Below are 27433 nucleotides of genomic sequence, written 5' to 3' on the forward strand. Positions count from 1 at the left end.
AAATATAACTCAAAATAAAAGACAAGACTTATAACACTGATAAAAACCTATTTGTAATTTAAAGAAGACATGTCTAAAACACAAGGATCAAAACTGAAAATAAAAGGACTAAAAAAAATCACACAAACACACACTACAACAAAGCTGAAAAAGAAATACTAATATCAGGCCAGGGATTTAGCTCAATGGTTCCGGCGCCTGCCTCCCAAGTGCAAGGTCCTGAGTTTGATCCCCAGTACCAAAAAAAAGAAATATTAATATCAAGGTAGATTTTTAAGGGAAAAAAACTTACCAGATAGGAGAAGAGCACAACAGAATGATGGAAGATCTAATTCTTTCAAAAGATATAACAATTCTAAACATATAAACATCTAATAACAAGATCTTATAGAAAAGAAAAAATTGGATAAATATAAGAATCAGTAGACAACTAATAGTCATTGAGAAACAAAATGTCAGCATGAGTTTATATTTGACTAACAAAGTCTCCAAGTTAAATCTAAAAGACATATATAGAGTACTGTATCTAACATCTGCAGAATGAGCATTATTTTCGAAAGTAAATGGACCACTTACAATTATTGATCATCTATTGAGTCATAAAACAAGTCTCCAAAGATTACAAAAGATTAAAAGCATACAGTGTCTTCTCTGGCCACAGTGCAATTAACAAAGAAATAAATTTAAAGTGTAGTTCATAAAACATCATCTGTTCTGAAGTTAAGAAAATGTTTATAAATCATCTAGGGTGAAAAAAGATATATAGTGGAAAATTAAAATTAAGTTGAAGTTAAAAGAACGATGAAAACTAGAAGATATTTCAAGCTAAATCGTTATGAACTATTCCATATCAAAATGTGTTAGATATATCAAAAGCTACAAATAAAAGGAACTTTTGTTAGCTTTATATGATGAAAAGTAATAACTGTCTACCTCAATATATTATAAAAAAGAATAGCACCAAAAAACTACTAATGTGCAAGGAAATGAAGACAGGTACAATAGATAATGTAATGCAAAGTAAATGCACAAATAGAATCAACAAACCAAAAGCTGTCTTTGAATTTTATTTTTATTGATGTATATCATACATACGGAAAAATCACACATCATATTCACAAGGTGAACATTCGTGCAAGCAGCACCTGGAGCAAGCACCCCATGCCTGATCATGCCCCCTCTTTAATTATTCTCACAAGAGAAGTTATTAGTCTGAACTCTGATTCCATATGTTAATTTTTCCTGTTTAAAATTTTTATGTGAATTTTTTTAAAAAATTATTTTTAATAAATAAAATCGGATTCACTTTTTAAAAAATAAAATTGAAAAGCTCTTGGGGAAAGCTTATCAAATTAAAAGAGAAAGTACAAAAACAATCCATGTCAAGAATGAAAAAAGTAACATCACTATAAGTGCTATGGAATACAAATGATAAGAGAATATTATTAAATCTTAATGTAATGTTAAATTCTTTTGAAAATGTTACATTGGTCAGTGTCAGTGGCTGGGATGGGTCACTGTCTTACTTGACCATGCTGCTTTTTGTGAAAGCATGGGAGACTTTCTTCTTTGATGACTCTCTTTTTTGCCACATTGTACACACTTCCCTAAGGAAGTTTGAGATTATTGTTACCACCTTTTGGAGATTTCCCATAAATAAACCACTATCTCATTAGGGGTAGGCCATCTTCTCTTACCCACTAAGACTAAAACTGCTAGGACTAAGACTAAAGACAAGACTAAGACTATAGATTATTCACTAAGATTACTGATGTCAACTATATGCCCTTGCTACTATTACCTATGTGGCTATACTGTCATCATATTGGTTGATTATAATTTGACCCACTTTGTGCCCACCCCTTGTGACTTTGCTGTATAAAACTTTCTCAGAGAAGTACGCTCATTGGCAACCCACTGCGGATCCCTACTCTCTCTCAGGAGCTATTCCTATTTCCCATTCTTATTCCTATCCCCATGCCTAGTCCCCAATAAATTTTCCTACTTAAAAAAAAAGTTACATCTTAGCTGGGCATGGTGGTGCATGCCCATAACCCCAGCACTTGAGAGGCTGAGTCAGGAGGATTGCCATAAGTTGGAGGCCAGCCTAGGCTACATAATGAGTTCAAGATCAGCCTGAACTACATAGCAAGACCCTGGCTCAAAAGACCAAAGAAAGAAAGAAGTTATACCTTTAAAAATGGACCTAAAAAGAAATGGAACTCTGCATAATTCTGTTTTAATGAAACTGAATATGAAATTAAAACTCTTCACAACAGTGCAAACATTTGTGGATGGAATAAATCCACTCTTACACAAACTCTTTCATAGTATATTAAAAAAAGGATAAAATGAAACTATCTAAAATTTATTTCATAAAACCAACATATCCTTATTACTAAACTGTGACAAAGATATTATGAGAAAGTTAGTAGTGTCACTTACATTCATCAATTCCAAAACCCTAAGGACAATGTGAGCAAACCAAATTCAGTGAAATGCATGTGATAATGCGTCAAAATGGTTTTTTTCCAAGACAAAAAATAGTTGAACATTGGAACATCCATTAACTGACAAAATAAAATAGAGAATCATGAGTAAATGGGTATGGTTGATTCGTTTATTGATCTCAATTCTTCACCTACCTAGAACAATCAGCATGAATCTACATTCCTGCCATTCCAGGTGTGGAATTGGCCTGTGATGTACTTTTATCAACATGTGACACCAAAAACAGACTTAAAATGTGCTTGAGTAGTTGGACTTGCTCTCTTGTACTTATTATGCTGAGAATATGCCTTCAAATAGCCTGATGTGACCAGAAAAATGAGGAACAGGAGGAGGAGGTGGAGCCCAACCTTTGACCTGGTGTTAGGTCAGCCAAGTCCAGCAAAGCACAGAGCCAATCAGCCATGCAGTTATTCCAAGACACTGAATTTTATGGTGATTTGTTAAATATCACTGCTGTGACAATGGCTCATTGATGTAACACTTGGAAAGGATTCGGTAAAAGTCCAGTTGTCTCATGAGAAAACGCAGACTATGTCAACATAAATGAAAAGCCAAAACAAAGCCCAGATTCTGGATTTTTCCATATTTTCAAAAAATTCTAATTGATGATATTTTTCTCTCTTATTGGCATTGCATTTATCATAATTTAACATTTCTGGCTTAGATATTCAGGCATAAAAGGAAGTAAACGCCTCCCAAAAGAGAATTATGAGCAAAACTCACAAAGAAGCCTGATAAAGACCAGTAGAGAGCATAGAGCTTAAATGGGTACTGGGTGGAGTGAGAGGAGAGAGGCAGCAACTCAGTGCCACTTTAAGAACAACTTGCAAGCCACTCTGAAGACTCCTTCTGGGGTAATAGGTAAAAAAGAGAAGGCTTTAGCCAAGAGGAGATTGCATTATTCAAATGATGCTTCAAAAGCCTAATCTGGGGCTGGGGATTTAGCTCAGTGGGTCTACCGCCTGCCTCAGAAGTGCAAAGTCCCAAGTTGGATCCCCAGTACCAAAACAAAACAAAACAAAAAACCAAAAGCCTAATCTGACTTTGGTCCTTACTAATTTCATAATCAGGTGTTGAAGACTCATCATGACAAGATTTAAGAAAAACATTTTAATATAGAGAAAAGAAAACAGGTAAAATAAGAGTAAACAGAGAATTTTCTCAGTAGGACTGACCAATCATAGCAAGCTGGCTATGAATCATTTTTGGAAATGCAGGTCTCAGATAAATACATCCTTTGGGTAACTTATCCTCAGAATCAAAGAGAAGTATTTTAGGGCCCCAGAGCTCTAGACTTTCTTTAGTTTTTAAAATCATTTCTTGTAGTACTAATAAGTTTAATAAAAATATAGAAGGCCATCATTCCCGAAAAATGACTTTCCTTTTTTATTGCAATCAAAGTTGGACACATTTAATCTGCAGCCCACCAATGAAATTTTTATTTAAATGTTCACAAAATACAGTGAACATTTAAATAAAAAATTAAAAAATGTGTTACAGTAAAAGACATATTACCATTCATGTCCCTCAAAATTCTCCCCCTCTCTTCAAACACACTTACCCCATCATCCTTGCCACTTTCTGAAGCAATTCAGGAAGTCTTCTTTCATGACTGTCTTTGATTGTGCTGTTGAGGCTGCCTTGATGTCTTGAATCAATTGAAAACATTTTCCTTCCATGGTCATTCTGACTTTGGGAAAGAACCAGAAGTTCCACAGTGCCAGATGCAGTAAATAAGGTGGATGAGGACACACTCATCATTCTGGCTTTCTGTTGGATGGCACTTGGCAGTTGCCATTTGTGTGTGTGTGTGTGTGTGTGTGCGCGCGTGTGTGTACTGGGGATTGAACTCAGGACCTTGCATTTGTGAGACAGGTGCAGTGCCACTGAGCTAAATCCCCAGCCCCATTTTTTATCCCACCTTGTAAAGACGCTCAAGAAAGACTTCCAGGACTGCTCCAGAAAGTGCAAGAATGAAGGGGTGTGTTTGATAGGACAGGAAGGATTTTGTGGAGGAGTCACAGCAATGTGTGTTTTACTCTAATACATTGTTTTAAATGTACACATTTTTATGCATTGGTTGATCACACCACATATACAGCTAAAATTGTTTTGTGTTAAAGGTATCTTTCTTGTAGCAGTATTGCAGGGTCAATTTTGTAGCAATATCGCAGGTGAGAACAACCCAATGACCACATTTGATTTTCAGGCTCTAAAAGCCTACTTCATTTTAAGTCAATTTTTTCTTAGCCCTTCTAAATTATAAAAAGAATCAGAAGCTGAACATGAGAAGATTCAGAGAATGTGTTTTATGAGCTTAATTAGTATTAAAATAATTCAGTCAGATTTGGAGGGAGAAAGAGATGTTTCTTGTTATCCTAAACCACTACAAGGAGAAGTTTCAACCAAGATCATTATAAATTCAGGTTGCATTTGGGGTTATATTTTTTTAAAATAAAGAAATAAAGAAAAGGGAAACTATGCTAGTCGCATCTGTGGATGCAGCCTGCTGGACCACAAAAGGTTGATCGCTGAGAGGGAGAAACTCAAGCAAGAACAAAGCTATTACTAATTCAGGAGTAAGTGCATTAGGAGCGCTCCAGAGCCGCGCCAGATACGATTAAAGAGCCACACGTGGAGATAGCCTCTTCATAATTCATGGGGCAATTTCACTTTCTTTGGGGCAGAAAAGGTTTCTTATCTATAGAAATTTGTCCTTGTGAGTGAATTGCTAGGAATATCGATTATACTTGACTCTTATTTTACAGATATTCTTAGTTAAGTTGCAAAAGTGTGTAGCTGATCGAAATCTGATTTCACCATCTTTTTGCAATGTTGTTTTTCAGTAGCTCCGATGGTGTGATAGGTGGGTTGATAAAAAGCAAAGTTTATTAGGAATTTCTTCTTTCAAGTCCAAAATAGCTCTAAGGCAAATCCTTTTTCAAACTATCTTTTAATTTTGGCGCAAGAAAAGCAACATTTATTTTTAACTCAGTATTTAATGTTCTCCTCTACAAACTTACAATAAAGAAGATTTCTAGTTAACAGTATGGATGAAAACAAACGGCCTTATTTACAATCAGTTCCTACATATTTAAAACTGTTAGAAAAGGAACGAGGAGGTGGGGTTTGGAAGGGAATTTCTTTTTTGGGGCGGGTACCGGGGTGGAAGGGAATTTCTTGTCCATAAGTATAGCTTATGTACTGCCTAAAACATCAACATTATGTTCCATTCACTCCCAAAAGTTACTGATCTTTAAGTGCATATATGCTAGAATTCAGACCACAGCTTGTAGCATCTAAGTATACACTCTCATAAAACATTAGTTCAGCTCACATGTAAGGCCCAAAAAAAGCCAAATTTTAGAGTGGAAAAACAATGAAAAGTGTGCTTGATCTCTAAGATTGGAAAAACTGTAAATATGTGGTCTTATCCCAGTGATCAATGATCACAGAAAAGGACTTGATACTTTCTCTCAAATCAAGAGTAACTCCAAAAAGAATATACTTAGGGAAAAGTACTCGGTATTTCAAAAATTTATATTTAGGAATAGCTCATTGGGAGATGCTCGAGTACCCTGCCATTTTGTATCCAAGGGTACATATTTTGGAATTCTATTTTTGAAACAGACATGAAAATTAATGAATGTACTAGAAAGCCACAGGAAAGCTGAAATCTCCAAGGTTTACGTGTATTCTGAAAACTGAAAATCAGGGTCCAGGGATTTAGCTCAGTGGTTCCACTGCCTGCCTCACAAGCGCAAGGACCCAAGTTTGATCCCCAGTACCAATAAAAAGAAAAAAGAAAGAAAATCAGGCATGAAATAGTGGGGGGTGGGGCGCTATGGCTTTTCCCTTTAGACTTACCAGCAGTGTGACCTGGGAATGGCCATGGCAAAGGATCTGTGAATTTATGAATAAATTTCCCAAGCAGATTAAAATTAATTCCCTTACCAACAGCACTAAAGGAGTCAAGATTCTGGAGTTCTAAAAAGAAGGAAGATGTTGGGATCCAGGAAGAAGAACAGTTTTAGTTGGAGATTCTCAGCTGTACAGATTAAATTTGGTGTGACATCCAAGCCCCAGAAGTTCAAGAGAGTGATTGATCTGAAGATAGGAAGTTGCAAAAATTCGATTGCTGAAACCACAATAGTAGATGATATCCTTAGGTTCAGATGCTCTGGTGATGGGACTGGAGATTCAAGAGTTGGATTTAGGATTTATTCAAGTTTAGGGCTAACTTGGGGAGAAAGAAACCAGCATCAGAGACAGGACTTACCCTGGCTCTTAATTCAAGACACATTTGATACTCAGTATAGAGATTCATTTACAAAGTTGAATTTTTTTTTTTTTTTGTACTGGGGATCAAACTCTGGACCTTGTGCTTGTGAGGCAGGCACCGGAACCACTGAGCTAAATCCCTGGCCCCAAAGTTGAATTTTTAAATAAGAGGGGTGAATTCCTAAGGGCTTATGTTAATCACTACATTTCTCTTTCTCTCTCTCTCTCTCTCTCAAAATAAAACAACACTTCAAAATACTTCCACTGTATGTTTGCAGTATAATAAATAATTAACCACTGCTTCAGTCAGGCAAAGTTTCCCTCTCTACTCACTATCACATATAATGTGACACAATTGAATTAATAAGATAAGGTATAATTTCTTAATAAGATAAAGTTGATCTTTATTTTTCTGTATGCCCCAAAGATCGTAATAGAGTCTTTTTGCAGTTGAAACAGTTGAAGCATTGCTGACCTGTTATCATTTTCCAATTGTAAAGCTGAAGTCTTGAAGATTTATGTTTACTCTGAGAACTGAAAGTCAGGCATGATTTTGAGTTTTGATACTGTTTTCTCCAAAAGACATTCTCAGAATCTGATCAAAAAAGACCTCATTACCTGAGCTAACATTACCAGATTCTGATTAGAATGTTTTTTAAAAATCTGAAGCACTCAATGGACAATGGCATTTCAAATCACACCTTTAAGTCTTAGTTATGGAAATGGAAGTCATTCAAACTCCTGATATAATAATTTCACTGTAGGTCTTACAAAGGCAAATGATGACTTGGAGATTGAAGCCTATCATTTACTCTGTTGGACCTAACTTTTCTAATGTCCTCTATCTAACAGCTGGGATGGATGATTCTCTGAAGGGAGGTTGGTAGCTAGGCCAATTGGTCAAAGTAAGAGCAATTGTCTCAGGCTGGGGCTGGAAACAGAAAATTTCAATGTGAGAGAAAGGAAAAAGTAGGAGACTGGAACACTGAGAAAATCCATAGTCCATAAAAGAAACTTGAGATCAAATGCTTGGAGGTTTAAAGGTGAAGTGAGATCAAAGATAGAAACTGAAGTTGAGTTTAGGTTTGCATTTGGGCGGCAAGAGAATGTGAATGGAAAGATCGGACAGAGGGTCTTATGCTGAGACTCAGCTTTATGGATCCAAAGATTTATGTCACACAGTTTAATCTTCCTGTTTTAAAGGTCCAGTAGTGGAGTGGACCAAAGTCCTGTCAGGCAGAAAAATCCCCCACTAAGACTTTTGGCTTTTGCTGTAAGCCCCGTCTGAGATGTTCTCAGGGAGGAAGCAAAAGATAGGAAAGAAGTCAGGATTACTTTTAATCAACAACTGGAATCTCATGATATTAAAAAGCTTTTGAGGGCCAGGGATTTAGCTCAGTGGTTCTGGCACCTGCCTCTCAAGCGCAAGGTCCTGAGTTCAATCCCCGGTACCAAAATAAAGCTTTTGCACAGCAAGAGAAACTACCAGTAGAGCGAAGAGACAATTCAGAATGGGAAAAAATTTCTACCAGCTGTTCCTCAGACAAAGGACTAATCTAGAATATATAAAGAACTCAAAAAAGTCAGATGTCCCAAATTTAAAGACCCAGCCCAAAAATGAAATGAAGACACTTCTCAGATAAAGAATTAGAAACCACAAATAAATATATAAAAAATGTTCAACATCACTGGTCATTTGAGAGTTACAAATTAACACAACACTGAGATTCCACCTCATCACAGAAGGAATGGCTATCATCAAGAAATCAAACTATAACAAATGCTGGTGAGGCTGTGGGGTAAAGGGAACCCTTCTCCACTGTTGGTAGGAGTGTAAATTGGTGCCACAAATATGGAAATTAGTATGAAGGTTCCTCAAAAACTGAAACCAGAGGTCCCATTTGACCCAACTATTCCCCTCTTGGTATCTTCCTAAAAGACTTAAAAGCAGTGTTAGGATTATAGACATTTGCCACCATGCATAGAATTTTAGCTTTCTCTTTTGGATATCAGACACAGAGATATGGATAATCAATTTTTTTCCTCCATAGCACATTGATATCAATGATCTGCACAAAACCCAGTTTTATTATAGTTACTTATTTTTATTCCCTTTATCCTACTCTGTACTTCTATTTATCTCCCTAATTAAGGTTAAGGTTTTCCTAATTATATCTCTTAATTCAATAACATCTCCTATGTCTTTCCCTTCTCTTCCCTTCCTGGTACTCTTATTTTAATTAAACCTTTGTCATCTGTCAGATCATTAGAATAGTCTACTAATTGGTCTCCCTTGTTATAATCTAGACATTTCCACTCTTTCTGCACATTTTTGGTGCTAGAAATGTGATCATCCAATGCCCCACCCTTGGTCTTGAAGAGACAGCTCAAACTTTTTCACACAAGGTGAGATGTCATCTTCCTATCTTTGCTCCACTTACAAGTCATATCCTTCCACAGCCCCTCATTTCCTGGAATACCTCTTCTCTCCTGCCCCCAGCTCAGGGTCTGTCTGATACACTTGTACTGGCTCTCAAGATTCCGGTGACGTTTCCTCTTTGAATGTTTCTTGATGGACTATATATTACATTGGACAAATTTAACTACTTTTTCTGACCACCATATCCCATCATTTTTTTATATAAAAAAACTTTAGCTTTCCATTGCATTTATAGTTTACAGATCTGAGTCCTGCAATGGTAGTAACCACATCTATTTGTCCATTTCCTAGTGCCATCTATAAAATGCTTGTGAGACAGAGTCTTCATTAGATGTTTGTTAACTGAATCAACAATTAAATCACAATCAAGCAAAATTGTCTCCACAATTACCTCAAAGTTGGGTTGTTATCTATGGCTAACTTCTTTTCGGGAAAAGGACATAATGTGCATGGAGAAGGGATGGAGTGGGGAACATCACAGCAGCCTGACCTAAATCATATTCTGCTCATGTTACATTCTCTAGTTTAACAATTTAGCAGATGAATTTTAAAACATGGAAACCAAGCCCAACTCTTAAGCGTGGTGGTATAGTCCCTCCATGGTCTAGTTTTGACCTAGCTTTGTGGGCTTACCTCTCAGGACTCCTTTTTATATATTTTATGAACTTTGCTTGTGCCCGCTCCTCCCCACAGCTCCACTTTGCTCCTCTTTCTCTCTCCTGAGTTCAACCCACCTCTGCTGGCTATGGAGTTTGACATTCCATCTACAAGGCACCATTTAAATCCCACCATTCCAAAGATTCTTTGATTCTTCTAGCTAATGTCTCCTTTAAATCCCCATTTGAGCATCTCCTTTAGGGATTATTTTTGAGGAATTATTCATTTTACCTATCCATAGGATGAAGCTCTATGATGCTTATTTTGAGGTATATTTCTTCCTGTGTCTCAGTAAAGATAATAGGAGGAGAAATGACACTGACTAAGAAGAATTTACCAAGAAAAGTAGTGTTTTACTGAGCCCCTGCTGCACAGCAGAAAGCTGCCAAAGTGCACTTGTACATTTGTGCACATTTGACAGATGAGAAGTTGACCCATCTGTTCACCATTGCTGAACTAATGAGAAAGTGAAGAGCCAGGACCTGGATTCAAGTTATCCATTCTACTGCTGGGCCTCAGGTTCTCAGGCTGCCAGTGCCTGCTGGCTGGTAAGGGACAGAGTGACTTCCATTGGTGGCCTGGTCTCTGCTATTGCTGTTTCAATGGGAGGAAGGCCCATGAGCCTCAGCTGGTACGTGGTTACTCAGGACTATACTCTGATTTGCAGATTATTCCAGCCCTGCTTTCTTCCTTGGCCATTTCCTGGAGGTTGGGATCAGCCTAGTTGCTGTTGAACATGAGTTTGACCCAGGGAAGCAAGAAGAACGCTAGTGTATATTTGATTCTTCTTTGGAACTCTGGAGAAATGCTGTAATAGAAATTATTTGCTTAAGCCAGTTTTATAAAGTAACTCTGAATTCATAGAAACTTGAAATTTCCTGTTTTGAAGGGACCTGAAAGATCATCTCTCCTATTTGTTTGCCTCTTGTTTCTCATCAGAGAAGAAAGTGACATTATGAGATACACTCTGGTGGTCTGTGGAGGTGAGACCTGTTATTACAAAGTAGAGTTCATGCCCTGTGATTTCTTTTTTCCATCTATATCTTTTTTTTATTGACATCAAGGAATGATTTTATTTTATTTAAGAAAAACTGTGATACAACTATGCTTATTTAGATGTATTCTCCCAAATGTGACATATTAGAGACTACCACTGCCACATTTGCTCATATTTGTGTAGACTTAGAAGAAACCTCTCATTATCTTGGTTCATATATTTGAAGCTTGTTTAGCTATTTCATTGGTTATCAAAGCTTTTGTTCTACATTGCTCTTTTAAAGAGTTATCTCATACAAGCTTTTAATCTCAGATATTGTAGTTTTTATTTGTAGAAGTTTGACATGGATTTTGAAAATGTTCTAAGTCTAGTTAGCATGTTCAATTTTTCTTCTAGCTTCACGAACACATGAAACAGTCATAAAAATTGTTTTAATGTTTTTTCCTAACATTGTCTTTTGTATAATTTCCTGTTTTGATTGTTTACTTCTGCTCATTATTAGTAATATTTGTCTTCCTCTTTGAGTGTCTAACAATTTTTGATTTGATGTTAGACCTTGTGATTTTTCCTTTTAGCGTGACAGATATCTTTGTCTTTCTGTAATATATCGTGTGTCTTGCTTTCAGTCAGGTATTTAGGCACAACCAGAGCAGTTGTTATTCAGGAACATGCTTTTCTTATTGCTGAGGCAAAACTCTTGTGAGTACACTGTGAAAAATCTGCAAGTTAGTAGGTCTTTTACTCTGGCTGATGGAAAAAGGAACTATACTGTACTTGGCCCTGTGTGAGGTCAGTGTTGTTCCTTCTAATCTCTTTGAGCGGTTCTTTCCTTCGCCTTTGTCGTGCTGGTCAGTATTTGGCTGATGCTCAAATAGAACTCCTTTTAGATCCTCAGAGTTCATATTCTGGCTCTTCCTTTTGTTCTCTCTTCTCTGCTCTTCTAGTCTGTGATTTCTAGACACTTTAATATTCCTGAACTCCCTATTCTTATTCCTTAATTCAGGAATACTGTTGAGTTCTGCTAGTTCCAATTCATTAATTTGTTTTCTGATTACTCGATAAATATTTATTGAATAAGTTCCAGGCTTTAGGGATGGGGATAATGAGGATAGAAATGGAAGATATTATTTCTGATCTCAAAAAGCTGACACTATGGTAGGAGACATAATCAGTAAACAACTGACTACAATGGAGTATGAAGTACAGAAAAGTGCAAAAGAGGGAACCCTCATTGACTCCTAAAAGCTAAGAGATTAGAGTGGATTCTGGAGAAGGTATTGCTAAGCTGGATTCTGAAGGCACATCTTACCCATGCTCCTGGGGCTCTATGCATGTTTTGCATATTAGTGCCTAACACAATGCCAAGAGCACCTGAGACCCTAAGAATTTTACTTAGGAACCAGAGAATCCAGAGGGTGTGTATGTGTATGTGTGAATAGGTGCCAAGAAGAAAATAGCATGGGGAAAGGAATAGAGGTGAGAAGGAATATGACCCACTTGAAGAAATGCAATGAATCCAGCTTGGCAGAAGTAGAAGGTACACATAGGGAGAGTGGCAAATGGTGAAACTGGCTAGAGAGTTGTGGCCAGATCAGGAATTGCATGTGCTGTACATTACAAGGGGCCATCGAAGAGCAAACAACGGAGCTGAAATTGTCAGAACCAAGCTGAAATCATCAGAAGAGCCGGTGGAGAAAACATGCTGTTTTTGCTGTCAGATGTGGGTGAGTTGTGCCAGATCTGATGCATCCTTAGATCAAACTTCTTTTGCAAAGCATAGGCTTAATTCTGAGTTTACAATTTCTCTTTTTTGTTTTTTTCCAAAGAGAAATTTACTTTGGTACATGACAATAAAATGCTGTCTGTATAACCACTTTTAGAATACCTTCAACACTGCTTGCCATAATGGTATCTGCAGGAAGAGTGAATGGCTTTTTAACTTGCTTGGCAAACGTCCTTGTGCATGATTTCTCCCAGGTAGAGGATTAGGGAGTGAAGGGTAAGCTCTGTAGGCCTTGAATGTGCCTTTGCCTCCCTCTTTGGAGCCAGGGACAGTCTGAAAATAAATATCATTTTATGTTGAGTCAAGTTCAAAATAACATGCTTGGTGCCCAAAGTACACCTGTGGGGAAAAGAAGAAACTTCAATGAGAGCTAATTAAATAGCTTTGCCCTGGTAGCAGGCACTTGTGTTTTTGCGAATGGAAGGAAGGCTCCTGGAGAACCAAGAATCTAGTGACCACAATTTCCCTGAGAACCCTTGCATTCTGGAGATGCACAGGATTTCAGGGAAAATGTTTCCTTTTTTTCTGAGCGTGTGAAGTGTGTGCAGGATGAGCAATCTGTTACTTCTCTGCCAATTGCAGCTGTTCCCTCAGAGGTCTCACTGAGCTGTCCACAGAGAGCAGTTGAGGGGCCTGAGCTACTGGGAGAGGATTACAAAGTAGAGTACTACTATAAAGTCTTACCATGAAAGAAGCAATCATGGGGTGTCTCCGTTCACATTCTCTTCTCATTGTCATTTCCTCCCTCCTCCCCCTCCTTCTTTTCTTCCTCCTCTTCCTCTTTCCTTTCCCCTTCCCCTTGCCCCTCTCCTTCTCCTTCTCAGGGTCTCACTATGTAGCCTATGCTGGTCTTGAACTTGCATCCATCTTTCTGCCTCAGCCTCCCCAGTGCTGGGATTATAAGCATATGCCACACTTGCTTCCACATTTCCTCTGGAAGTTTGGAAGACTGTTCCTAGGTAGGATGTAGTGAGTCTTGGTGGAGCTGATCAGATTGGTGAAAGAATGCAGATGAAGGGAAAGAGCACCATGGCATGGGAGAGGCAGAAGAGGCCTTCCGTGGGGTAAAAAATTATTCACAAGACCTTGAAGTTAGTTTATACTTTGTCTTGAAGAAGAGGAGGTGCAAGGTCATTCTAGGCAGGTGGTAAGATGAAAGAAGCTTGCTTTGTTTTTCTTTTTCCTATCCACCAATTCAAACTCTTTTCAACTTACTGCTGTTGTCTCCTGGTTCTTCCCATTTACCTCTTCTGTCTATCACTTCTGCATGTCTCTCATGTTTCTTTCACTGTCTCGTCTCAGTGACCACCACTGGAACACCACTGTGTCAGCCGTTAAAAAGCCCCAATCCACTTTCTCCTGTCTTGCCAAGCCAGATTGTCTTGTGTTTACCCTGCTCCCTCAAGAAAGCTTTGTATGAATGATAAACTTGGTTTCAAATTCTGTGTGAAGTGTCATCAGTCTTGACATCCAATCTATTAATCAGTTGTTGGGTAAGGCCAACAACTTCACATGATGACAAATCCAGCAGGGAGCATTTCCTGAACTGGTTCCTGGGCTTCCAGGTCTCATGCATCTCCATCTATATCATTTTAACAAAAGAAGACCAAAAAACTAGGTGTCTATAATGTCTTCTTGTTTCACATAAAATCTCAGGAGATGTACATTAGCTAGGAATCTGACAAACTGGAGACTAATTCCGTCCCTCCTTGGTTAACTCCCCCTGACATCAAAACTCCCAAATGCAAAGTAATTAGCAACACCCACTGCTTCCTCTGATGACAAGGAGTGGACCCCAGACAGTAGCCTCATGAGCACAAGGGTCTGTGCACAAGACCCACAGCCCCCAGAGCTCTCCCAAACCCCCTACTTGGGAAGATGCTCTCCATGACCTTGCCTAGGCTTCAGCTGTTGTTTTCGGATCCCAGGACCCACTTCCTCTACGACCTTACATACACCAGTTACTGCCCTGGAGCCTTTCAATGTCAGAGAGTAAAATGCAAAGTCACAAGAAGTGTCTGGCGGGGGGTTGTTTTGCATGTGTTCTTCCATCTTCCTTCACCTCTCCAGTGGGAAAGATAAAGGCAACACATTTATCAGCTTTTATTATCTTGATTTATCACTTACGGTCACAATCAGAAGGTAAAAGATAAAGGCACAGATTTAAGTGGTACAAATTATGCCTTTTCCATTTTATTCTTTTCTATCTTTTCACACAGACACTCCCTCTGATTTTATTTTCTTATTCTTACAGCACTCTATGATCTGCCGGCATAGAGAAGGCATTGTTGGCTCTGTTGTCTTTAGTTAATTCTACATATTTCTACCTTAATTACAATCCACAAACCATACAGTTACCTCCCCTTACCCACAATTTTACTTTCTGTGGTTTCAGTTACCCACAGTTAACTGCAGTCTGAAAATATTAAATACATAATCCCAGAAACAAACAACCCATACATTTCAGCTGTGCATCATTCTGATAGTGTGATGAAATCACTCTGTCCTGGATGAACCACCTGTTTACAAGACGTATCTACACCGTATATGCTGCCACTCACTGTTGGTCACTGAGTGGTGTCTCAGATGACTGTTGCAGCACTACAGTGCCTGTGTTCAAGTAATCCTCATGGTGCTGAATAATGGCCTAAGTAAAGCATGAGAATAGCATGTTTGTAATTCAAGTATCTCAAGAAGCATCCACACAGTCCTTAGGAGGTGGGCCCTGTTCAGATGAGGAGTCACTAGGGGCATGGCCTGTAAGGGTCTTATGTCCCTCTCCACCTTTTTCATTCTCTCCCTGCTTCCTGGCCTCCATGATGTGAGCAGCTGTTCCTATTCCCGGACTTTTTGCCATCCTGTTTTTGTGTTGGGAGCTAGCCAATCATGGACTGAGACTGTGAGCAAACATAAACCTCTCCTCCTTTAAGTTGTGGGTGCCAGGCGTTGTGTATGTGTGACAAAAAGGTAACTAGGGCAGAAGGCATCTTACAAGACAGCCACAATCAGTGACTGACAATCAGAATTCCTGTGCTATAACACTTAGGGTGGTACATCTTCCTCCCTCCTCCTTAAATCTCTTAGTGGTCTAGAGAACTTTATGCCCTTGGCAGAGAATATCTACTAAAAACACTGAGGACCAAAGACAGAGTTCTGTGGTTGACAGAAATCAACCCACAGGAAGAACTTGTGCTACCAAATGTCCCTGGAATGGACGTGCCCACCATAGTGGTACATGTTGGAGATGGTAAATAGGCCATTTGGAGTCCCTAAGGCCTGGCTACTGATGACTTTTGTCCTGTCAGCCATGTGTTTGAGTGCCTGGCTCCTGTAACTATCACTGTTAATTTTTTTTTTGGTACCGGGGATCAAACTTGGGTCCTTGTGCTTGCACAGCAGGGGGCGAAACCACTGAGCTAAATCCCAAGCCCTAACTATCACTGTTAATTGAGAAACTTTTCCTTTCAGCAGTGAGACTGAGCTCTGTAGGGTAAGTGGAAAGCTGCACTCGGGGTTTTCACAAGGAGTCATAGAAAACTCTGGTGCTTGTTTAACTTTTAACCAGTCATCATAATAAATGACACATTGTCAATAATAACACTCAAAACACCTCTCTCACTTTGAACACACTTATCCCATCATTCTTGCCACTTTCTGGAGGAGTTCTAGAAGTGTCTTTTGTGTCTTTACTAAGAAATACGGTGAATGCCACTGCCCTGAGTCCCATCCAATGGAAAGGCAAGTTCATAAAAACCTGATGGTGCGTCCTCACCCACCTGATTCACTGGATCTGGTATCAAGTGACTTCAGGCTCTTCCTCAGAGTCAAAACGACCATGAAAGGGAAATGTTTTGAATCAATTCAGGACATCAAGGGAGCCAGGACGGTGCAACTACATCTCCAGCTGATATCAAAACAATGAGATAAAGCAATCCCATCATAGAATCATTGCAGAAGTTGTAAAAGATGTTTTAACATAAAATGTTATCTTATAACATGTAACCTCACATAGCAGAGGAAAAAAAGCACGTTACAAAGTAATATGTACAGCTGGCTCCCTTGTTAATTTAAATTTTTACTTTAGATTTATATTTATGTATAAATCTGTATCAACAGATTTACACTTAGAAGCATATACACCAAAATATTAATCTTGGTTATTCTGAGAGGATTATGAAGGATTTATGTTTTTAGGTTTGCTTACTGTTCTTCTCTAATTTCTCAGGAATAAATACATATTTTGAATTTATTAATCTCTTTTCATGGAATATGTCTGGCAATACCAAAAATAATATGTACTTGAAATATTGGTATTTATTAATATGTTTGAAATTTTAAAAATCATTTAAAACAGCATAAAATTTTGTTTGGATCCTGATTCAAGTTTTAAAAATAGTCATTTTTTAAAAAGACATTTTTGAGGCAGTCAGGGAAATTTCATCACCGACTGGATATTATGTTTGGCAAACCATGGTCTGCCACTTACTGTAGTAAACAGTGTTAGTAGGGTACAGCCATACTTGTTTGCTTATGTGTTGTCTGAGGCTATTTTCTATCACAGCAGAGGTTGAGTAATTTTGACAGAGACCACAGAGCTGGAAAGCCAAAAACAGTTACTACCAGAATAAGTTTGCTGATGTATTGCGGTGTCGTGGAACACGTCCATAACTTTTGCAGGTACAAACTGAATCCTTACGTCCTCCACAATGCATATACAGGATTTGCTTCAAAACACTTTGACAAAAATGAAGAAAGAAAAACAGGATAGATAGAACAAGACCCTGGTAGTTGTTGAAACTGACTAAAGACAATATAGGGAGACTTAGTCACCTTCCTCGTAGCTGAGAAATAATACCAGACACCTGAAACTTAAAGGAGAGGTTTATTTTGGGTCCTAGTTTCAGTTTATGGTTGGCTGGCTTCAAGGCAGAAATAGGAGGACAGAGGGGCATGGGGAAGGAAAAACTGCTCAACCCATGGCTGCCAGGGAGCAGAGAAAGAAAGGGAAACATGGGAATTAGAATACATCTTTTCGGGTCACACTCACAGCAATCCACCTCCAACACATACTCACTTTCTAACAGCACATTCATGTACTGAACTCATCAGTGGATTAACTCACCACTGAACATAGCCCCCATGATCCAATCACCTTCCGAAAGCCCTACCTCTGAACACATGAAAGTTTGAGGGCACATTCTAAATCTAAACCATAATGTAAGGATTCATTGTATTTTTCTCTCTACATGGCTTTTCGAGGTTTTTTTTTTTTGTACAAAGAAAGGATACAAATCTGTGTTTATTTTAAATCTACAGATACCTGTGATAGATCATTTACGGAAATGACTGTGACGTCCCTCAAGTAGGGGAGGGCTACCAAGTTGAGGAGACAGAAGCCCTTTCCTCTGTGGGCAACTGCAGACACATGGAGAAAAGGGAGAACATTTCCCATATTGCATTGCAGTAAGCTCCTTCAATGCCCATAATTTATCTTCATAACCTCCATCCTAATGTACTTGGACCACAGTAGGTGCATCCTACACCTTTTAGCATCAGGAATGTGTCCAATGTCACTCAATAGATGGAGAAATTGGATATAAAACTCATGTCTTCCAACTTTAAAGCCACTATTTTAGTGCTGGTGCTGGTAATGGGATGGGAGCAGTTCAGTGACAGAGTACACACAGGCCCTGGATTTCAATGCTTAGAACTGTAATAAATGAATAGAGCTGCATGTGGTGGTACCCATCTCTAATCCTAGCACTTGAGGGGCTGAGGCAGGGGGAAAGCAAGAAAGCAACCTAGCAAGAAAGAAAGCCATCCACTACTCTTTCCCAGACATAAGTAACAGGTCTCAACATTAGGTCTGGGATAAAAGATGACGGTTACTTACAACAGGTTACCCAGACTGTCTGGCCTCTCTGCTTCTGGTTTGGCAGTAGGTATGGTGGGACCATTTGCAAAGGCCACGGGGCGTTCTATATTTCCTAATGGAGATGATTCACTGTGTCCTCTAAAAGCAGTAACTGCATTTGTGTTCCTGTAAAAAACTTGACCTTGAGAAAACTGTGAACAAACTGCGGGAGGCCTGGCTGTTGAAAAATGATGAGGGGCTTGGAGGCCTTCCAAATGCCAGAGAAAAGAGCAGGGAAAATGTTCAAGGTTACAGAAAAATAGTTCTCTCTCACCCTGAAAAGAGAGAAGATAGCTTGAAATGAATATAATTCTTTAGGCATTTGAAAAGTCTTCTTACAGTGATGTTCTTCAAGATTTTCTACAAACTGTACTGTAAAATATTCAACAGAGATGGTGTTCTGTGTTGATTCATTGGTTTCTTCTTTCCTCTAAGTCAGCAAAACTACATTTCCCAGGTGCCTCGCCTCTTGGTGGATCATGTGACTCATTCTAGCCAGTAGAATATAGGCAGAAATAATTACCTTCTAGGCTCCTCGAGTTTCCTGTGAGATCCTTCATTGGCTTTCCTCTATCCATGTTGGAAGTGAGTATGCTAACATCTGGAACCACATCACAGAAGCATGTAGGCACCCTGAAAAGTCACCTGAGATGTTGACTTAGTACTTTGGAACACCCATATTGCCCTGTGCCTGAAATTTCCTTCTCCTCCTTGTGGCCCACCTACCTATCACTCATCCTTCAAGTCTCAGGTTATCTCAGTCTTCAGAGAAGCTTTTCATAAAGTAGATTCCCCATCATTTTTTTTGGTACCGGGGATCAAACTTGGGTTCTTGTGCTTGCGCAGCAGGCGGCGAAACCACTGAGCTAAATCCCCGCCCCCCCCATCATTTTTTTAATCACACCCTGTTCATTTCCTTTCATAGCACTAATTACAATTTCTAGTAAGAGATACAAGTGGTGATTGAAATATATGGTGAATATTTAAATAAAAAATTTATTACTGTAAAAGAGACATTGCCATTAATCCCTTTCAAAATTCTCTCCGTCCCTTCCAACACACTGATCCCATCATTCTTGTCGCTTTCTGAACCAGTTTGAGAAGTCCTCTTTCATGAGTGTCCTTAGGACGTGTGATAAAAAATACAGTGATTGCTGCTGCTGAGTGCCATCTAGTAGAAAGGCAGGCTTGTAACAACACTGAGGTCTGACCTCACCCACCTCATTCACCAGATTGGGCGCCCTGTGACTTCCGGCTCTCCTCTAAAGTCAAAATGACCCTGCAAGGGAAATCTTTCTTTTGGAATCAGGCAGCCACAGCAGTGCAACTAATGACACAAAAGAGGACTTCCAGAACTGCTTCAGATAGTGGTAAGAATGATGAGACAAGTACGTCTGAAGCGAGGGGGAGTATTTTGAGGGGGATTAATGGCAAATATGTCTTTTATTTGCAGTAGTAATTTTTTTAAATGTTTAGATATGCGTGGTATTTTTAACACACCTTGTATTTCTACACATGTATTTTTATTTGCTAGAACATTTTTACTTATTTTTATTTGAACGTAATACATGTATATATTAATAAAAAAATATTTAAAAACATTCTTCTTACCTCTATGAAAAAACCCCCAAATTTATAATAAAATAATTAGAGAATAACAATACTTAACATACTGTGTACCATAATCTCAGTTTCTCTAAACTGACTTGGCAGTTTTCAGCAGGAATCCCTTCCCAGCGCTCTCCCTTGGCTCCTGAGACCTCCCGGCCTCACACCCTTGCAGGCCCCCCGGCCACCTCACTTCCCAGCACACAAGGTCTTGGGGTGGCTGGCTGAGCTGCTCGGAGGGGAGGAGCGGGGGATCGGCACTGCCTGGGGTCGAGGACAACTCCAGGTGGCCATAAATTTGCTTCTCTTTGGATCTTCGACCTGAAATGGCTGCCAGGAGGGGTGTGTGGTATGGAAGTGACCTCCACCCCCGCCACTGACTCCTCACAACTGTCCCCTTCAAGCCTGGCTCCGTGGCCGCCAGCTCAGAAACCGAGTACTCCCTGGCATGAAGGGCCATACAAGGGCAGCATGCTGGGTTCTCAGTGGGCACAAAGGGGTCCGAGATCTGCCGTGTGCTCTCCTCTGCTCTCTGTATCAGGGCCCCCATGTGGTGTTACCGCAGAGGGAACCAATCCTAGCTGAGACTCTTTTTTTTTGGTACTGGGGATCGAACTCGGGACCTTGCACTTGCGAGGCAGGAGGCAGAACCACTGAGCTAAATCCCCGGCCCCTAGCTGAGACTTTATTAATACCTCCTGGAGTTGTACAGCGCTCAACTTTGACAGATGGACATGGTGGCCCCACCACGGAGAAACCTACGTTGTATACACACATGAGGGAGGAGGCAACTTCACACTGGTGGCCTGGGAAGGCTTTGGGGAGGAGGGGTGAGTAGGAGGGTCACCCAGGTAGAGGGCACAGATTGAGCAATGACCAGCACCAAGCTCAGCCCCTATGATGGAGGCCACGGGAGTGGGCACAGCAGGAGGGTGCACTGGAAGGAGGTAGGTGACAGGATCCGCGGTCTGGCTTGTGAGGGGACGGGCAGCTCTAGCAGGTTCCTGCTCGAGGTAGGGGTGACACGAACAATCGAGGTAGGGGTGACACGAACAAGGCTCTTTAGTGGGAAACCACCTGAGCAGCACAGCCACCCTGTGCCGCAGGCTCCAGCGTCCAGAGCTGGGGGCCAGGCCCTTTCCGGGCCCTCTGGTGGCAGGAGTGGAGGAACGAGTCCCCGGCCCGGCAGTCCCCTCCCTCTCCTCTGGCTGTGTCCTCCCCAGCCCTCTGCCTTGGCCCCCTCTCCGTGGTCAGGTCAGGACAGTGACGCAGGAGTCAGGGGCCCTGGGGAGCAGAGCCTGGAGGGGCGCAGGGCCGGGACAGCGCACACACAGACGCGTGTGCACGTGTGCGCATGTGCGAGGCCCGCAGCTGCACTGGGCTCAGAGGGGAGGCCGGAGCAGGCCCAAGGTGAGCGGAGGGCAGCGCAAGGCAGGCATCGGGTCTTCCTTCGTCCAGCCGGCCGTTCCCCAGCCCCGTCTCCCACGGGCCTCTCCGTCTTTCCATACCCCTCTTCGGTCATGCTCTCCCCGCTGGGGCCCCATGGCTCCCTTCTTCACCCCCAGCAGGTCGCCGCAGCGTGGCATCCCTGACTGCCTCAGTGACAAACTGCAAACTCTTCATTTCCCTTCATGGCCTTTGCTCCCTGGAGCTTTTTTTGCGGGGAGGGGGTTCTTATTTTGTTTTCAGTACTGGGATAGGTATTAAACTCAGAGCCTTTACATTGAGCTACATCCCAGCCCTTCTAATTTTTTTTTTTTAATTTGAGACAGGGTCTTTTCACTAAGTCGATAAGCTCCCTGTCTGAGCTGAAACTTGTGATCCTCCTGCTTCAGCCTCCCAGAGTTCTAGGATTACAGGTGCAAGCCACCACTCCTGTCTGTGTGGTTCACAGCTCTCTCCCAGGGTCCCTGGCAGAGTATGTAGTCCATACACATTTCTTTCTTTAAAAAAAATTTTCTTGAATGAATGAATGATTTCCTACCTTTTAAAAAAGAAATCCAAATTCTTCAAGGTGGCATTCAAGGCCCTTCATAACTGACTCCTCCCCAGCCACATTGACCTCAGCTCCTGCTCTCCCCCGCATCTCCGACCCTCCCTCAACTCTGAGAGCTGGGCCCCCCCCCCTCATACCTCTTCCCTCTGGAACCCCGCCCACTCTTCAGAGCTGCATCCTGCTCATCCCATCCGTCTTCCTCCCCCAGCTGGAGGCAGCGCCTCCTTCCAGCTCTCTGCACAGAGCAGCTCTGCAGGCTGCAGCCCTCACACTGCCCTGGGTAACCAAGTCATCGCAGTCCTCCCATGCTACAAACTCCAGGCCGCCGGAGCTAGCTAGGTCTCAGCATCTCTTTTTGTCCTGCAAAGTGTCTCGCACAAAGGAGTGCAGCTCAGTGGCACAGTGCTTGCCTAGCGTGCACCAGGCCTTAGGTTCGATTCCCAGCACAGCAAAAATAAAACATGAAACAAAGTAAGCACCGAATGCACACGTAAGATAGCTCTAATATTATGTGACTGGGTAGAGCACAGAGGACTAGCTATAACCTCTGCGTTTGTAAGACTGCTGGTTTTTTTGGTACCGGGGATCCAACTCCGGTCCTTGCACTTTCACAGCAGGCGATGAAACCACTGAGCTAAATCCCTGGGCCAGGACTGCTGATTTTTATGACCTCTAAGTGAGGTAAGGATGGTATGTTCCTCATACCCATTTGACAGGTGAGAACACTGAGGCTCAAGGGTTGAGGCTGTTTTGTTTTGGTTTTTTTGGTACAGGGATCGAACTTGGGTCTTTGTGCTTATGAGGCAGGCGGCAGAACCACTGAGCTAAATCCCCAGCCCTGGGTTGAGGCCACTTTCTAAGGTTTGAGAGGCCAGCTAGCCTGCTTCAAGGAGCTTGCCCCTCTGCCTCGAAGCTTCCAGAAGCCACAAAAGCTAAGCTGCAAATCCCAACTGCCAGCACTCCTGGGATCAGCTCAAGTTCTAGGCTTGTAAGAATTTCACCAGCAGGTTACCTATATCATAGGTCAAAAAACCGGACGTCAACTGGACATGGTGGTGGACGCTTGTATTCTCAGCACTCTGAGAGGCTGAGGCAGGAGGATCACAAGTGGAGCCTAGCTTGGGCAATTTAGTGACTCTGTGAGACCCTGTCTCAAAATAAAACAGGGGTTAGGATGTAGTTCAGTGCAAAGGCCCTGGGTTCAATCCCCAGCAGCAAAAAAAGAGAGAAAGAAAGGAAAGAAAGAAGAAAGGAAGGAAGAAAAGAAGGTAGGAGAGAAAGAAAGAAGGGAGATGGAAGGAAAGAAAAAAGAAAAGAAAAGCTCACACCTATAATCCTAGCACTCTGGAGGCTGAGGCGGGAGGATCACCATGAGTTTGAGGTCAGCCTGGGCTACATAGTGAGTTCAAGGCCAGTGTGGTATGTGTAGTGAGACCCTGTCTAAAAAAAAAAAAGGAAAGAAAGAAAGAAAGAGAGAAAGAAAGAAAGAGAGAAAGAAGAAAGAAAGAGGGAAAAAAAGCTGATGTCACAGCACAGGAGTGTCCTGAATCGGTACCAGTGGGTTTTCAGGGTCCTAGGAAGTGAGGACCTGAGGACTGGGGAGGAGAAGAACTCCAATTTCCTTGCTCCATTTGACCCCATCCAACTCCTCAACGTGCACCACAGTGGTTTCTAGACGGCGCCCAGAGACTGTGAAGGAAGGCAGCCCAGTTGCTTCCAGGCTTCCAGACCAGCGATTCCACCAGAACCCGAGAACCCCGCAGCCCTGAGTGGCTGCCCGAGACTGGGACGCTCCTAGCCCCCACCCCAGGGCAGGGCTCCGGGTCCCCATTCTTTCCCAGACCAGCGCCCCCAGCCCGGGGCCAGGTATCCCGGCCGTCCCGGGACCCCGGCCCCCGGCCGCCGGCCCAGAGCGCCCCGTGCCTGCACGAGCGCCTCCGGCAGCCCTGCCCCGGCCCCGCGAACCCCGGACCCAGGCGTCCTGCCCCTGGCTGTGACCCCGCGTGGCCCCCACCCCCGGCGACCCCTCACGCACACAGCCTCACCCCCACCCCCGCGGCGCACGCACACAGGCTGATAACAGCCCCGACCCCCGCCGGAGCCGCAGTGTCCCCAGGCCAACCCTGGCCGGTCGCTGTGTCGCGCCGTCCTCCGGGACCCGCTTTCCTCCGACCCCCGGCTGGGCGGCCGCGACGTGCCCGTGACCCTCTCCTCCAGGCCAGTGGGGTGTCCCTGTCCCAGCGAGCTTCCCGGGATGAGGGCTCCCGGCGTGGGTGCCGGCCAAGCCCCGGGTGGCTGAGAGCCCCGCCAGGCGCGGAGATGGGGGCGCTCGGTGAGTGTTCGCGGGCTGCGGGAGGAGGCGGGATTACCCCCGGGGCTGCCGGCCCGGCGGGCTGGGTTCAAGGACCCGCGGCCCGAGGACCCGCGAAAGGGGAAGGGGGGTGGGGCAGCCTCCACGTGCCCGGCAGGACCTCGGGGTCCCTGGGAATGGCCAAAACCTGATCCGGAGCCGGGGACGAGGTCTGAGAGTCCGGGAAGGAGAGGCGCCGGTCTGTGGGTGGGGAGCAAGCCCACCAGCGGATACCTGGGTCCTGGAGCAGCAGGCGAGATCTGCTCTGGCGCGCACTGGGATTGAAGTTTGACCGGAGACGTAGCTGCCGGGCGCGGGGGGTGGGGTGCGCGCGCGGCGGAATTGAATGAAGGCTGTGCGCTCGCACGGCCGGGCTGGCGGGGACTGGCTGGGGGCAGAACCCGGCCTCACTCTCAGCCTGCCTCTCTTCTAGAAAGTCCTACCTGGCTCCTGCTGTCATTGCTGCTGCTTCCTCTGGGCCTCCAAGCCCCCCTGGACGCCCCCCACGCCTCATCTGTGACAGCAGAGTCCTGGAGAGGTACATCTTGGAGGCCAAGGACGCCGAGAACGCCACGGCGAGGTCCCCTCCCGGGCACACTCCACGGGACTGACTCTTCTGACTCTTGGGGCTCCCAGGGTCTCCTCCCAGGTCCGGGAACCTGGTACTTGGTTCAAGGTGGAGGTGGAAGCCAGACCCAACACTCCCAAGATAAATCTGGTGCCCCCAAAAGCAAGCTTGGAAGCTAGGCAGGGGGCAAAGCCAGAGCACTCTGGGCCAAGGGCCAAGAGCCACAGCCCCTGGGGGTGTGACTCCCCGACTGTGCTTTTCAGATGAGTTGCATGGAAAGCTGCAACCTAGGTGAGAACATCACCTTCCCAGACACCAAAGTGAACTTCTGTGCCTGGAAGAGGATGGAGGTAAGCAAAGCTTTTCCTTCCTCTTCCTCTTGGGGTGTGTGTGTGTGTGTGTGTGTGTGTGTGTGTGTGTGTGTGTGTGTGTGTGTGTCTTTGCCAGGGTAGAAGGGAATGAAAAAAGAAACCGAGTAGCAAAGATGCTGCTCATTCATTCATTCATTCATTCAAAGAACGTTATTGCAAACCTCTTTGCTCAGCTTGCTGCACTGGTCGGGGAGAGGGAGGAGGTGACATGGGACAGCTGACTCCAAGTCTCTGCTCCTCTAGGTGGGGCAGCGAGCCGCAGAGGTGTGGCAAGGTCTGGCACTGCTCTCAGAAGCCATCCTTCGGGGCCAGGCCCTGCTGGCCAACTCCTCCCAGCCGTCAGAGACCCTGCGGCTGCATGTGGACAAAGCGGTCAGCGGCCTGCGAAGCCTCACCTCCCTGCTCCGCATGTTGGGGGCTCAGGTGAGCAGGAGGGACATGGGTATTTCCACTTGTCCTTTCTGTAAGACAGAGGAAAAGGGCTGGGTGTGGTGGCACCATGCCTGTAATCTGGGAGGCTGAGGCAGGAGGATTGCAAGTTGAAGCCCAGCTTGGGCAACTTAGCAATTTAGCAAGACCTTGTCTCAAAACAAAAAACAAAAAGGGTGGACATGTAGTTCAGTGTAAAGGCCCAGAGTTCAATCCCCAGTACTGCAAAAAGAAAAGGAAAAAAAAATGGGGAAGAGAATCCTGCCAAGGAATACTGGTGCTCTCCATGACCCCCTCCTATTCTGTCCCTGATCCCATTTCCATCCGGGTCCCCAGCACCATGGTAACCTCTTGTTCTCCCCTGGCAGAAAGAACCCATCTTGCCTCCAGATGCAGCCTCCCCTGCTCCACTCCAAACATTCACTGTGGATTCTCTGTGCAAACTCTTCCGGGTCTACTCCAATTTCCTCCGGGGGAAACTGAAGCTGTACACAGGGGAGGCCTGCAGGAGAGGGGACAGGTGACCAGGTGCCTCCCCCAGGCTCGTCCACCACCACTGCTACCACCACCACCACTGCTGCTGCCTGTGCCACGCCTCCCCTCCGCCACTCGCAACCCCCCAGGGGCTGTCTCCCTAGCGCCAGCCTGTCACACGGACACTCCAGTGCCAGCCGGCGATGACATCTCGGGCCAGAGAAACTGTCCAGAGCTCAGCTCTGAGCTCTAAGGGTGTCACAGGCCCAGCCTGAGGCCCAGAGCAGGAGGAATGCAGAGACTGGCCTGAAACTCGGCAGAGCTGCGCTGGGGAGCTGCCCCACCTCACTCGGTGCCCTGCAGAACTGTGACACGGCCACAAGCTCTGGAGGCGATGCTTCTTTCTGCAGGCACCACGCAGGGACAGGATGGAGTGGAGAATTTAGGTGGCAAACATGAATTCTCCAGGTCTCGCGGGGACTCCCACGGCCACAGAGCCCACTGGACAATGGGGGTGGTGGGAGCTAGAAAGATGGGATGGGGCTGGCTCCTGGCTCTCGTGGGAGTGTGTGTCCAAGTTGTTTGTGTTTTTTAAACCTCACTGGTAAGAGCTGAATCCACCAACATGGCTCTTGGCTTGTCTGTTTCCCAGAAGCCCCTACTCCCCAGTCTCTCCCCATCCTGGCAGCGGGGCGTCAGATCTGGGAAGCCGGAGATGGAGGGGGCTGGGCCCTACGTGCTGCCTCGCATGGCCTGGGTGACCTCCTGACCCCACTGGGCCCGAGGCCACAGGCTCTGCCCACGCTGGTCAATAAGGAGGCCCCAGTCAAGGCTGTCCCTCAGTGGGCAGCTGCCAGCCCGCCGCAACAATCAAGGCTGCCATCGAGGAAACCGGAGCTGGGAGGGGGCCCCCTTTGGAAAGGGGCTACCAGACCCTTATTCCCTGCCCCTCCTCTTGGCCCCTTTGGGTCATGCCACATTCCTGCATCAGCCTCCTAGCTGGGCACAAAATCCTCCCTTAAATCTAGTGGCCTAGGGACTGTCAGCGTTCAGG

General features: G+C 43.9%; 1 protein-coding gene across 1 annotated transcript; it reads left to right on the top strand.

The window, feature by feature from the left end:
* The first annotated feature begins 24891 nt into the window (after window positions 1–24891).
* On the top strand, window positions 24892–27065 carry LOC147822665 (erythropoietin-like). Its single transcript, XM_087196396.1, has 3 exons — window positions 24892–25455; window positions 25720–25899; window positions 26274–27065. The coding sequence occupies exons 1-3, from the start codon at window positions 25369–25371 to the stop codon at window positions 26427–26429; spliced, it is 423 nt and encodes a 140-aa protein (XP_087052522.1). The 5' UTR covers window positions 24892–25368; the 3' UTR covers window positions 26430–27065.
* The last annotated feature ends 368 nt before the right edge of the window (window positions 27066–27433 follow it).

This window comes from Heterocephalus glaber, unplaced genomic scaffold (genome assembly GCF_053883595.1).
Source record: "Heterocephalus glaber isolate CG9 unplaced genomic scaffold, H.glaber_assembly_v1.0 deba00001610, whole genome shotgun sequence".
In the NCBI taxonomy this organism is placed as follows: domain Eukaryota; kingdom Metazoa; phylum Chordata; class Mammalia; order Rodentia; family Bathyergidae; genus Heterocephalus; species Heterocephalus glaber.